At 38.5% G+C, this 14154-nt stretch overlaps 1 protein-coding gene across 10 annotated transcripts in view; it reads left to right on the top strand.

Moving 5' to 3' along the window:
* Window positions 1-13682, top strand: part of spata13 (spermatogenesis associated 13) — a 233467-nt gene extending 219785 nt beyond the window's left edge. For all 10 annotated transcript variants that reach the window (XM_048532925.2, XM_048532926.2, XM_048532928.2 and 7 more), the window contains 3 exons: window positions 71-443; window positions 8607-8681; window positions 11803-13682. In XM_048532925.2, coding sequence (XP_048388882.1) covers window positions 71-443; window positions 8607-8681; window positions 11803-11984 — 630 coding nt within the window. In that variant the 3' untranslated portion in view covers window positions 11985-13682. The remainder of the gene's footprint in view (window positions 1-70; window positions 444-8606; window positions 8682-11802) is intronic.
* Window positions 13683-14154: the final 472 nt, after the last annotated feature.

The raw sequence follows: 14154 nt of genomic DNA, 5'->3' as shown, positions 1-14154 counted from the left end.
ACCGTCTATGTTGACAGGGTAGCACATTACAGCTTTATGTATCATGTCATTTGCCTGTATATTTTTTCAGGGACAAGATGTTTTAACCAGAAGCTCAGAATTAATTCATTCTGGCGAGTTGATGAAAATTTCATGTCAAGGAAAGAGCCAACAGAGAACATTTTTTCTGTTTGACCATCAGTTGTTTTTCTGCAAAAAGGACTTATTGAGACGAGATATGTTGTACTACAAAGGACGTATTGATATGGATGAGGTTAAAGTCCTTGACGTGGAAGATGGTAAAGACAAGGAATTTAACATTAATGTGAAAAATGCTTTCAAACTGAGAATTAATACAACGGAGGAAGTCTACCTATTCTGTGCCAAAAAGCCAGAAGATAAACAGAGATGGCTCCAAGCATGTATAGACGAAAGAAAAAGGGTAGAAGAAGACAAAGAAATGGGTAAGCTTGATTTGTGACATTAATTAAGGATAAATTGTTGCAGCAATTGATTTCTGATCTTCTAAAATCAGTAGCTATTCAGGAAGAATCTTGACAGTAGGTTTTTGTGTAATATTCAACAGTAGTGATATAGAAGGGTGCATAATATCAAGCAAAATTATATCCTCAATGTATGCAATCTTCCAGGAGTTTTAACAGTACAAGAATAATGATTCATGAACTTAATTTCTTGTTCTGGCTCTTAGTTAAGCTTATGATCTTTGTTGTTTCATGGAAGAAAGAGGATGAAAACTGGAAGGAATTTCCTTCTCAATTTAATCCAAGCAATTGACTCTAGCACTGACAGGAGCTTAGGCCCAGGCCATGTAACTAACTTATGACCCATGATAAGGACCTTGGAAGATGGAGAACGCATGAAAAGGATTTCCTATTTTAAATGTTGCAAGGTGAACTCGGTGATGGTTCAAATTTGTTTGACAACTAAATATTTAAAAGCCATAAACAATTGCTGATGTGATTTAATATGCTAGCATTTCAATAATTGTAATAGTGGTTTCAAATTAATTTTAAAAATCTTAAGGATTCTTAAATGTTGGAGAAGATGGTGCACACCAACACTGCAACTAGGGATAGCAATAAATGCTAGCCTAGACAATAATGCCCACATACCATGATTGAATAAATAAATCATTCAAGCTGAATTGAAAAGCTTTGTTACTGTTATGTGATTAAGATTATCCCTATTTAATCAAGTCAGAACACCAAAGTATAGATCAATATAATGAAGACAAAGGTTTAGTGACGTGATGATTTGCTGAAAATAAAAACAGGAGAAGTTGGATGTGTATCTTGTGTCAGCAATCATTTGAAACAAAAAGTAAGTTGATGTTTCAGTTGAGATTCTTTGTAAGAGTACCATCTTACCAGCTACTTTCATTGACCAGTACAAAATTAATGCTCATGATTGAACAGATCAATAGGAATCCCAGTTGATAGCATGCTTATCTCCACATTGTAGTGTGTAGGTTGAAATCCCATTCCAGGTTAGTGACTACTCCCTGCTGATGCCAAAGTTCATGCTATTTGCTCAGGACTGAAGGTAGACTTACAACCACAGGGGAATGATCAAACTTTCATGGTCTACGTAGGTTCCAGTGACATAGATAAGGCTAAGAAAGAGGCCCGCATAATCAATTTGAGGAGCTAGGCCCTGAATTATAAACAGAATTTCAAAGATAATAATCTCTGGATATTACCTGAACTCCTTGCAGATTGGCATAAGAAGTTAAGACTGATGAATAGTGGTTCAAAGACTGGCGTAAGAGAAACTGGTTCCAATTTGTGGAGCACCAGCACCAGTACTGGAAGAGTGGGATAAGCTTAACCTGGACTTTTCTTGGGATGGGATTCTTGCGAAACATTTACAAAGCAAGTTTGTAAATAAAATAGAATGGGAAAGGGATTAGGTAGGGTAAGATTGAGTAAATTATTGGAAAATGACAAGGCCATAGATCAACTTAACAGTAAAGATAATGATAATCAAGCAATAATAAGAAGAGACAGTGACTCAGTTTAAATAGAAACTGAATTAAGGGTTCTATATCTGAATTTCTGTGGTAGTCACAATAAACAGGTTGTCAGCTCAAATTTAGGTTTGTATGTAAATCCTAGTGATATTTACAGAGGTATAGTTGCAATAAAACCACAACTGGGACCTAAAATCCAAAGATATGTGACATTCAAGAAGGACAAGAAGCTGGGAAAAGGTGGTGAGTAACTGAATTTAAGCTCTCATTACTTCTTTTATTCTGTAATGACAGCATAAATACAGTTACCCGCCACCTTTTCATTATAGATTTTACACTGTAATGAGAGAAAACATTTGTTCTAAAGATGTAGAATCCATTTGGGTGGAACTAAGAAACAACATGTTTGGTAATTGTTTATGGAAGACCATCTGTAGTGATAATGAAGATCACAGTATAAATCAGGAAAATAGAGCTGTCGGTAACAAGGGTAATGCCGTAACCATGGATAACTTCAATCTATGTAGACTGAATAAACTAAATTTGTACGAAGATTAAATTTCTGGACTCTATGCAAAAATGGTTTTCTAAACAATATGTTGAAAAACCTAGTAGGGAATGGGCCATTCTAGATTTGTTATTTTGCAAACAAAGAGGGACACTTAATATTCTTGTTGTAAAATAGTTTTTATGAAATGGTGACTGTAATATAGTGGTATTTCACAATGTTTGAAGATGATGTGGTTCAATCAGTGACTAGGGTCTAAAATCTTAAGAAAATGCAGTCTCTAAAGTTATGAGGGACAAATTGTGCATAATAAATTGTGCAAATATTTCAAAAAGTATGAGTACATATAGGCAATGACCAACAATTAAAGAACTAATACATAGTTCACAACAAAAGTGTATTCCTTTAATGCCCAAAAACTGAGCAAGGAAAATATCCCAACCATTGAATTTGGTTCCAATTTATGATTATATTAAATCAAAGGAAGAGACCTGTAAAGTGGCCCAAAAACAAGGTAAGCCTAAGGACAAAGAAAGGAATAAGCAAATGAAAATAAGAGTGAACCAGTAAGAAACATAAAGCAGACAGTATAAGCATTTCCAGATACATAAAAATGAAAAATGAGCAAAACAAAGATTCCAGGGAATTTATATTGGGGAATAAGGAAGTGACAGGGAAACTAAGCAAATACTTTGGCTCCATATAGGAAAATGTGAAAGATTATCAAGAAATAATGAGAGAGTTTAGGGATTTGTGGAAATGTGGAGCAGGATATTCATATATTTATGAAAGTTGTATTAGAGAAATTAATAAGACTTAAAGTAGATAAATCTCCTGGACCTAATTGCGTATATCCCAGAGTATTATGGTCCTTGATCACAGTTTTTTAGGTTCTGGAATGCTTCCTGCAGCTCAGAACGTGCAAATGTATTTCCAGTATTTTAAGAAAGGGGGAAGAGAGTGGGAGAGAGGAGGATGGGGTGAAGTACCAACTTAATGTTGCTCAACTTAAAAACAAAAGCAGTTAACTATTATTTGACTGTCACTGAATCCTATTATTTTCCATAAAAAAAAACTATGACAAAGATACATTGTAAAATGCTGTGAAACATCCGAGGGGTAAATGCAAGTTGTTTCCTTTTTTTGGTACATTATCATCCCCTTCTGGTAGAAATTAATGTTAATATATAATAAGTTCTGTTTAACATTGTTTCTTTTTAAAGTTGGTCACTTAATGGGGCTTTTGATAAGGGCCATATAAGAGTCTGGTAAACCCAATTATAGCACATGGGATTGGGGGAGTATATTTGCTTGGATAGAGAGCTGGTACATGGACAAAAATCAGAGAGTAGAAATAAGGTGAGTCATTTTTAAGTTGGCAGGTGGTGACGAGTGAGTACAGTAAGAATCAGAGCTTCAGCCCTGGCTATTCATATTCTATATCAGTGATTGGGATGTGGGGATTAAATGTAATATTGTACAAATTTGCAGATGACAGGTGGGAAGACAAATTATGAGGAGTGTACAAAGTCCCTTCAAGGATTTTTGAAGATGCTAAATGATTGGACAAAAATTTGGCAGGTGGAATATAGTATAGAGAAATGTGAGGGTATCCATTTTTTTGAAGGAAGAACAGGAAAGTAGTGTATTTCTTAAATGATGGCAGCTGGGAAGTGCTGAACTTCAAGTTGGGTGATCTTGTTCATGAGTCACTGAAAGTTAGCATGCAGGCACACTAAGTAATTAAAAAGACAAATAGCATGTTCACCTTTATTACAAAAGGACTTCAGTACTGCAATCATGTAGAGCCTTGCTGAGATCATGCTTAGAATACTATGTGCAGTTGTGCTCTCCTTACCAAAGAAAAGATATACTTGCCATTGAGAAAGTGCAACAAACATTTACCAAGCTACTTCCTGTAATGGAGAGATTTTCCATGAGAAAGAACTGTTAGACTTCACCTATATTCCGAGGTGCTCAAAAGAATGTGAGGTGATCTTGTTCAAACATATAAAATTCTTAAAGGGATCGACAGGCAACAGAAGTATGTTTGCCTGAGCTGAGGTTGATGTAGGTGTAAAATCAGGGGACATGGTCTGAAAGTAAGGAGCAGGTCATTTAGGTCACAGATGGGGAGGATGCCTTCACTCAGGGGGTGGTGAATCTTTGAAGTGCACAACCCAAAAAGGCCTATAAAGGTTCAAGTCACTGAGTATGTTCGAGACAGCGTTGGATATACTTATCGATTAAACAAAGTATAACAAGAGATAATGCCATTTTTCAGGACTAAAGTAGAAGATCAGCCATGAATGGCAGTACCTGCCTGAGGGGATGAATATCTTCCTGCTGCTGTTGATTCTTATGTTCTTCAGTTGGAAGGATTTGTCAACAGGAAAGGTTAAGAGGAGATTTGATTTGAGGAATTCAAGATTATCGGGGGCCTTAACTGAATAGTTAGGAAGAAACTGTTCCCATGGTGGAAGAATGAATTAAAGTAGTTGGCAATGAAGCATTATTGGTATAAGGAAAAATGTTTGCGTGCAGCAAGTGGCTTTATGATTAAAGTTCAACCTCAGTTCTGGTAATGTCTGCATACTCTAACAGAATCATTTTTTGTAGCATGGAGTCTAAAAATGTACAAATGTACTTTACACAGAGAGTGATGGGCATGTGGACTGCACTGCTGGCAGTGGCAGTGGAGTCAGATGCTTCAGAGACTTTTAAGCAACACTTGGATAGGCCCTTGGAGAATAGTGAAATATAGGGTATGCAGGGTACTTTGATGTTAGTAGGATAATAGGTCAGCACAACATCATGGGCTGAAGGGCCCGTATTTTGCAGTACTGTTCTATGTCCCATGTACTGACGCAGTCCATGTTCAAATGTGACAAGACCAGGACGATCTCTGGGATAAGAGATAATGGAAACTGCAGATGCTGGAGAATCCAAGATAACAAAGTGTGGAGCTGGATGAACACAGCAGGCCTAGCAGCATCTCAAAGGCACAAAAGCTGATGTTTTGGGCCTAGACCCTTCATCAGAGAGAGGGATGGGGAGAGAGTCTGAAATAAATAGGGAGAGAGGGGGAGGCGGACCGTAGATGGAGAGAAAAGAAGATAGGTGGAGAGGAGAGTATAGGTGGGGAGGTAGGGAGGGGATAAGTCAGTCCAGGGAAGACGGACAGGTCAAGGAGGTGGGATGAGGTTAGTAGGTAAGAAATGGAGGTGCAGCTTGAGGTGGGAGGAAGGGATAGGTGAGAGGTAGAACAGGTTAGGAAGGCGGGGACAAGCTGGGCTGATTTTGAGATGCAGTGGGGGAGGGGACGAGCTGGGCTGGTTTTAGGATGCAGTGGGGGAAGGGGAGATTTTGAAGCTTGTGAAGTCCACATTGATACCATTGGGCTGCAGGATTTTCAAGCGGAATATGAGTTGCTGTTCCTGCAACCTTCGGGTGACATCATGGGCCTTCTGCAGTGCCACAATGATGGACATGTCGTCTGAGGAATGGGAGGGGGATTTAAAATGGTTCGCGACTGGGAGGTGCAGTTGTTTATTGCGAACCGAGCAGAGGTGTTCTGCAAAGCGGTCCCCAAGCCTCCGCTTGGTTTCCCATCAATGTAGAGAAGCAAACACCGGGTACAGTGGATGCAGTATACCACATTGGCAGATGTGCAGGTGAACATCTGCTTAATATGGAAAGTCATCTTGGGGCCTGGGATGGGGGTGAGGAGGAGGTGTGGGGGCAAGTGTAGCCCTTCCTGCGGTTGCAGGGGAAGGTGCTGGGTGTGGTGGGGTTGGAGGGGAGTGTGGAGCGGACAAGGGAGTCACAAAGAGAGTGGCCTCTCCGGAAGGCGGACAACGGTGGGGATGGAAAAATGTCTTGGGTGGTGGGGTCGGATTGTAGATGGCGGAATTGTCTGAGGATGATGCGTTGTATCCGGAGATGATTGGGGTAGTATGTGAGAACGAGGGGGATCCTCTTGGGGTGGTTGTGGCGGGGGCGAGGTATGAGGGGTGTGTTGTGGGAAATGCAGGAGACACGGTGGAGGGTGTTCTTGACCACTGCAGGGGGAAAGTTGCGGTCCTTGAAGAACGTGGACATCCTGGGATGTGCGGGAGTGGAATGCCTCATCCTGGGAGCAGATGTGGCAGAGGCGGAGGAATTGGGAATAGGGGATGGAATTTTTGCAGGAGGGTGGGTGGGAGGATGTGTATTCTAGGTAGCCGTGGGAGTCGGTGGGCTTGAAATGGACGATCTCCGGGCTTGGACTGGCAAATGGCAAGTAACATTCATACCAATCAAATGCCAGGCAATGACCATCTCCAATACTCAGCAAAATAGGTAACAGTTACTTGCTGGTTCATTTCTCAGGGCAGTGCCTAAATAAAAATCAACTTGCCTGGTTTAAAATTTAAACAAAACCTTGCTGTTAACTGTCAATCAGCCATTATGGGTGCATTTCCTATGCAACACCCCTAACAATCAACTTGTTTTTTAATTGGCACTGTTCTCTCATGCAGGACAAATGTTAGTTTGCTCCTTGAATTTGTATTCTTGTGAAAAGTCCAAATGAGTGCAAGGTGAAATACTTCAACAAAACATCTTTCCTCAGCATTAGAAAAGTTCTATACTACCAAACAACTGTAAGATAAATAGTGAGAGACTATTGCTACAAGGATGCATAGCAGAGTAAAAATTAAAATCAGAAGGAAAGACAATCTCAGAAGTTGGTGTAAATGGAGCTTTTATTGTCACAGACCATCAAAGTTGTGCTAATAAATTCTTTGAAAGGAACATTTCATACTTTTGTGATAAAAGATGAATATTCAAGAGTATTTGTTGATCTCTAGTGACATCGCACATTTCGATGCGAGTGTCAAGGACAATCATATTTTTGGTGAATTAGGATAAGTATAGAGCGTAATTGGATCCAGGCATGCTGGTGTATTTCCATAAGCATGTAAATTTGTTCTACATTTTATCTTTAATACATCATTTTATTGGTGCTAAATTACAACCATGATCAATTTGATGAGTGATATTATCACTCGAGTGTTAATCTAGAGACCCAGGTAACGTTCTGTGGAATGAAGTTTGAATTCCGCCATGGCAGATAGTACAATTTGAATTCCAAGGAAATCTGGAATTAAGAATCCAATTATGACCATGAAATTATTGTTGAGTGCCAGAAAAACCCATTTGGTTCACTCATACTCTTTAAATAAGTTATCTGTCATCCTTGCCTGGTCTGGCCTACATGTGACTCCAGATCCACAGCAGTTGTGGTTGCCTCTTAGCATAATTATTGAAAAGCGATAAATGCTGGCCTAGCCTGAGATGCACACATCCAGTGAATGAATTTTTAACACATGATGTAAAAATTGCCAAAAACCATTTCTACCCTTTGTTAATATCCTAGTGTTGATTTTACACACTGTTGTAATTACTGCCATTGAATAGCATCTTTCTTTATATTATGGGGTGTGGGCATCACTGGTGTTTATTGACCTAGGGCAATTAAGGATCAACCACATTGGTGATGTGGACCTGATATCACATGTAGACCAGATCAAGTAAGGATGGCAGATTTCTTTCTTTAAACAATATTCATGAGGGTTCTTCACATGATAAAATGATTAATCAATGCAGTAGAAGACATTTGATAAACTGAAAATGAAAAGCTGAATAGGATGCAGTTGATACTATCAAATGTGATTTAATTGTAATGCAGCAAGTGGTATATTGCTTTTGCACAGTGACTGAAATATGTATTCAAGCTTTTGCATCTACACACAGAGTACCTGACTTCAACGAAATTAGGCAGGAAAGCAAGTCGTTCAGAGCAAATGCTTATTCAAAGAAAAACAATCATTGTTGCTTTAGCACCAGTTTCATGCACGTATCTGAAACTGAAAATTTAGAGCTGTGACTGATCAGCATGCATTCTGAGCAAGGCCGGGAAGAACATTTCATTCAAAACAGATTTTTCATTCCATAATATATGGATAATTTTCTCTCCCCTCTGCAATATTTCAAAAATGCATATTTTTTGTTCAAGTGAATCACAAAGTTTGTTGATAAGGATAACCTATTAATGAACAATTTTCTTTTGTGCTAATGTTCTTTTAGGATTTGTAATACATGAAAATCAGAAGAAACAAGCAATGTTAAATGCCAAAAAATCCAGGCATGGGAAAATGAAGAGTGAGTAGGAATACATGAATATTCTGAGATACCATTAAAGTTTAGAAGATTTAATTTTATTCATTTATGGGATATGGGTCACTGGCTGGATTAGCATTTACTGTCCATTTCTAGTTGCCCTCAAGAATATGATGTTGAACTGCCTTTTTGGACCACTGCCATCCGGTTCCATTGTGTGATAATGTAAAATATTTAAGGAGTTCCCACAAATTTCAGAATTTGAGATGGTGGCTTCAGTGTCTTTTTTTTAATGAATGGGGTCAAACATTTAGATTTTTAAAGACGTGAGAATTAAGTGACTATTTCCTGGATTAGTTTTGATCACTGAAGATATTTGGAATTTTCTATTTTAGTTTTGGTCCGGGTTTTATCTTGGGTTTCACTTCTCCTTGGAGATTACAGCATGTACATACATATGACGCATGTCATAACTCTGGATTGGTTGACCGGCTCATTTCCTATTTGTCATTTTTATAATTTTAATTGGCAAACTGCATCTTACAGCAAAAAAAACTTTAATTCTCCACTGCATGAAATGTTAAGAAAATATGATTGCACAATATAAGAATTCTGGAGAAAGTGCCAATCAGATTTTTAAATCAATATATAATAAAACTTTAGCATGTAGCTTTTTCCAAACATTTTACATAAAGCAGTGTATGACTTGAAATCTGTTCTCTGTGTGGGGTGACGGGAAAGAATGATTTTGGCCGGCACTTGTAGTAAATAAATAAATCAAATTCCTTTTTATTACATAGGATTTCAAGATTTCCCATCAACAGTAAAAATCATTGTAACATTGCAACATTTCTGCATATTTCTTAGTAATTTAGCAGTGTTTTAGGTCTATAACTAGATGTAGTATTATGTTCGAGTATCCATTTGTGTTTTGTTAAGTAGATATGGAGATTTCAATGAAGGGTGCAGCCGTGCTTAAAAGGAGCAGCACCAGGCACACCTGAGGTGTCAAGGTGGTGAAGCTAACAAACAGAACTACTTGCTGGCAAACAGTATAAACAGCAAGTGATAGTCAGAGCTAAGTGATCCCACAACCCACGAATCAGATATGAGCTCTGCAGTCCTGCCTCAACCAGTTGTAAATGGTGGTAGACAATTAATCAACTCACTGGATGAGGAGGTGCCACAAATACTCCCATCCCCAATGATGGAACAGCCCAACGCATTAGTGCAAAAGGCAAGACAAAAGCATTCGCAGCATTCTTCAACCAGAAATATCGAGTGGATGATCCATCTTGACCTCCTCCAGTGATCCCCAGAATCACAGATATTAGTCTTCAAATTTGATTCAGTCCAAATGATATCAAGAAAGAGACACTGGATAGTGCAAAGGCAGTAGGCTCTGACAGCATTTCAGCGATCATTTTAAAGACTTGTGCTGTAGAACTTGCTGCTCCCCTAGCCAAGCTCTTTCCCTATAGATAGAACACTGGCATCTAACTGACAATATGGAAATGTCCACGTACTGTACACACAAAGTAGGACAAATCCAATCCAGCCAATTACAGTCCCATTAGTTTACTGTTAATCATCAGTAAAGTGATGGAAGGTGGCATTGACAGTGCTACAAAGCAGCACCTGCTCAGTGATGCCCAGTTTGGGTTCTGTCAGGGCAACTCCGCTCCTGACCTCATTACAGCCTTGGTTCAAATATGGACAAAAGAGCTGAATTCCAGAGGTGAGGTGAGAGTGATAACCCTTGACATCAAGGCCATTCTCAATCAAGCATGGCTTCAAGGAGACCCAGCAAAACTGGAATCAAAGGGTATTTGAGGGCAAACTCTCCATTGCTTCGAGTTATACCTGGGACATGGGAAGATGGTTGTGGCTGTTGGGGGTCTCTACAGGAGTTCCTCAGGATAGTGTCCTCGGCTCAACTGTTTTCCACTGCTTCATCAATAAACTCCCTCCATCGTAAAGTTGGAAGTGGGGATATTCACTGATGGTTGCATAATGGTCAGCCTTATTTGCATCTCTTCAGCTATTGAAGCAGTCCATGTTCAAACGCAACAAGATCTGGATAATATCCAGTCTTGGGCTGCCAAGTGGTGAGTAACATTGCCATACAAATGCAGTCAATAACCATTTTCAATAAGAGATAATCTAACCACCGCCCTTGACATGATTAATATCCTTGGGATTGTCATTGACTGGAAACTTATCTGGACTTGCCATATAAACAGAATGGCTACAAGAGCTGGTCAGAGGCTAGTAATACTACAGTGAGGAACTCACCACCTGACTGCCCAAAGTCCGTCCACTGTCTAGAAAGCACAAGTCAGGAATTTGATGGACTGCTCCCTAGTTGCCTGCATGGGTGCAGCTCCAACAACACTCAAGCAGCTTGACACTATCCAAGACAAAATAGCCTGCTTGATTGGCACCACATCCACAAACATCCACTCCCTCCAACATCAATACTCCATAGCAGTAGTGTGTACTATCTAGAATATGCACTGCAGATATTCACCAAGACCATCAGACTTTCTAAACCCATGATCATCTCTATTAGAAGGACAAGAGCAGCAGATACATGGGAACACCACCTCCTACAAGTTACCCTCTAAGCCACTTACCATCTTGAATTGGAAATATATCACTATTTGTTTAGAGTTACTGGTGCAAAATCCTGGGATTCTCTCCCTAATGGCTTTGTCGGTCAATCTACAGCATGTGGACTGCAGTGGTTCAAGAAGTCAGTTCACCACCACTTTCTCAAGACCAGCTAGGTCTGGGCAATAAATGCTAACCAGCCCAACGAATCTGAGTCAATTTTAAGAAAGTACATATCAATGAGATATTGAGCTAATTCTATTCGATAGCATAGCAACGTGTCTTTCTTACTTTCTGCCTAACAGTCAGTCCTCTAGATAAATGTAAGCTGATTTAATAAAACAAAATTATTTGTGCAAAACAAAGCTAAAGTTTTGGGTCAGTCATTTGGGAGATAAGTTGCCATGATATAGAAGTGAAGTGACAAAACTACTTTTAACACACTTAGCTATCAATGTACACGTGATTGCATGTGCATTTGTCTTGCTGTTCACTAGCTTGATTGTGACCAATTGATATCATCAACAATTCTCTAATTTTACCGTTGCAGGGGTGAATTATAGTGGATTTTCTGCTCCTCCTCCACATCAGTCTCTGCATCCACTCCAACAGCGACACATCACCGTGCCTACCAGCCTTCCTCAGCAACAAGTGTTCGCATTGGCTGAGCCCAAACGCAAAGCTTCTCCCTTCTGGCACAGCTTTACCAAGTTGACTCCCTTTAAGAAATGAAAATACAAGTTACCATAAAGTAAGAAAAATGAAACCAGTCACTGCGGAGATTTAGGGTTCTGGGAAAACACCCAACTTTGAGAAGTTGAACAATAAAGGACTATCAATTATGTTTGTTAAACTTTATTTCGACCCCCACCCATAGCTCAACTGAGGCCTTTCTGACAACAATTTCAGCCAAGCAGTGAAAATGATAGAACTGTGTAGCAAGTATTCGCAAAAAAACTGACGCTTCAAAATTTATTCTGATGCATTCTTGACATATTCTAACAGATTATTTTACAGGTGATGAATTATTTTCAATAACTTTGAACAGCAATGTTAATCAGAACAGTTGCCATTATTTTACCATGTTGCAGCTCTTCATTCTTTTCTCTACATTGTATTTGGCCTCTTTATTTGCCTTGCTATTCTATGGGAAATAGAAATTCAATTTTGCAGATACCCAATTGAAATGTGATTTTCTTATAAAATTATTCAAGGAAGTGTACCCCATAACAATGAGCAATGATACTGGTCAGTGTATACCCATTTTAAGTAAGCAAATATTTTAAAGTCTGAAATTTAAAAAGCACGTTGCATATTCTATGGTTAGAATTATAATAGAATTCCATCTTAATATGAAAAGAAAAAAAGAATAACTTTTTTTATAATAGTGTCTAATATGTGTTTTAAATGCAGATGAATGTATATGAAATTCTTCCTTGCAATGTAAGCACCATCTTGTGCTCATTGGGAAAAATAAACTTTGATTCCCCTTTGGATCAGTATTTCAACCTGCCAAGGCCTTAAAATTTCCTGTTTACTTGCATTGGAATAGCACAATAGGACTTGTTCTCAGTCTGCATGTGGTACGAAATTATTGGTGGTGATGGAGAGTTAATCTCAATCTCACCATTATAGGTGAAGATTACCAAAACAAGCATACAGGACTTGGTGCTTTTTATTTTTATTTTCCTGTTTATGGTATAGACCATAAGCACCAAATCCAAACTACTGTGTCATCAATTCTAGGTAGAATGTTTCTTCGTGAAAACAATAATAACTTGACATTTCCAGGAGTGCCACCCAGCCCAGCATGGCAACCTGCAAATGTATGAGAAGTTTGCGTTTGTATTTGTTTTAAGTCTTGTCTTTAACTCTGCTGTGTCTAGCAGCAGTCTTTGTTTTGCTGCTGTTGAATTTTTTTTTATGAAGGATGTCTTAAGGTTTTTGAATGCTCTTAAGATTTTATTTATAACAAAACATTTTGAAAGAAAGTATCTTTAAATAACAAAAGAAACCATTTGTTGGGGTAATGTTACTAGCAAACTGCAGTGCAGCTTTTATGAACCAAAGAACATGGTGGCTAGTTATCACTCAACGTCACTTTACACTATGATTTTGAAAATACCTAGCAAATTGATACTTCCAAGTTATCGGTAATAAATGGGTTGCTCTGTATATAGTGAGAATTTGTGTCTTGGTACCTTTATCGAGACTGGTTTTCCTGTTTTGATGTTACCACCCAATAGAAGTGATGTCTGATATGTACTGTTACATTTCTACGCAGTCTTCTGAGTAGAAGACAGCTTCAAAACCATGTAATTGACTGCTGTATAATTGATATTTCAAACATAAATGTACATAACTAATGTAACTATTTTTTGTAGATTAGTTTTTATGTTGCAGTAAGTGATTTATCTGTAGTTAATGTAATAAAACAATTCCTAAAAAGTCATTTATTTTGGTGAAATAAATATGATTTTCTCATTCCAAATAAGGCTTGTTTACTCTTAATGAACACCATACGTAAAAAGCTTTTTTTTATAGTGATTGTGTTCAATCAGTATGACTGCTTGTAATGTATATATCAGTGGAGTACCTTGCCATATTGTATATGTTTTTTTTCGAATGGCCTGAACTTCCAAAGCACTTACACCATTGAGAAGTGTTAAGAACTCCTTCCCCCAGATCTTCTAACCCATCTTGCATTGGATAATGACAGCTTCCTACAGGACTGCCCCCAACCCTTCCCAAAAGGACTGCCTGATGATAATTGCCACCTTGCCATGTGCACTTGTTAATATACTCTGTTTCAAGGGATTGGTGGTTTATGCCGTTCACCCATTTGAATCCTTCCAGCCAATGGACATGGACCAACTATTCGTGACATAAGAGTAACTCTTTG

Source organism: Stegostoma tigrinum, chromosome 6 (genome assembly GCF_030684315.1).
Source record: "Stegostoma tigrinum isolate sSteTig4 chromosome 6, sSteTig4.hap1, whole genome shotgun sequence".
In the NCBI taxonomy this organism is placed as follows: Eukaryota; Metazoa; Chordata; class Chondrichthyes; order Orectolobiformes; family Stegostomatidae; genus Stegostoma; species Stegostoma tigrinum.
Note: the sequence above shows the minus strand (reverse complement) of the source record. Positions and strands in the feature narration are given on the sequence as shown.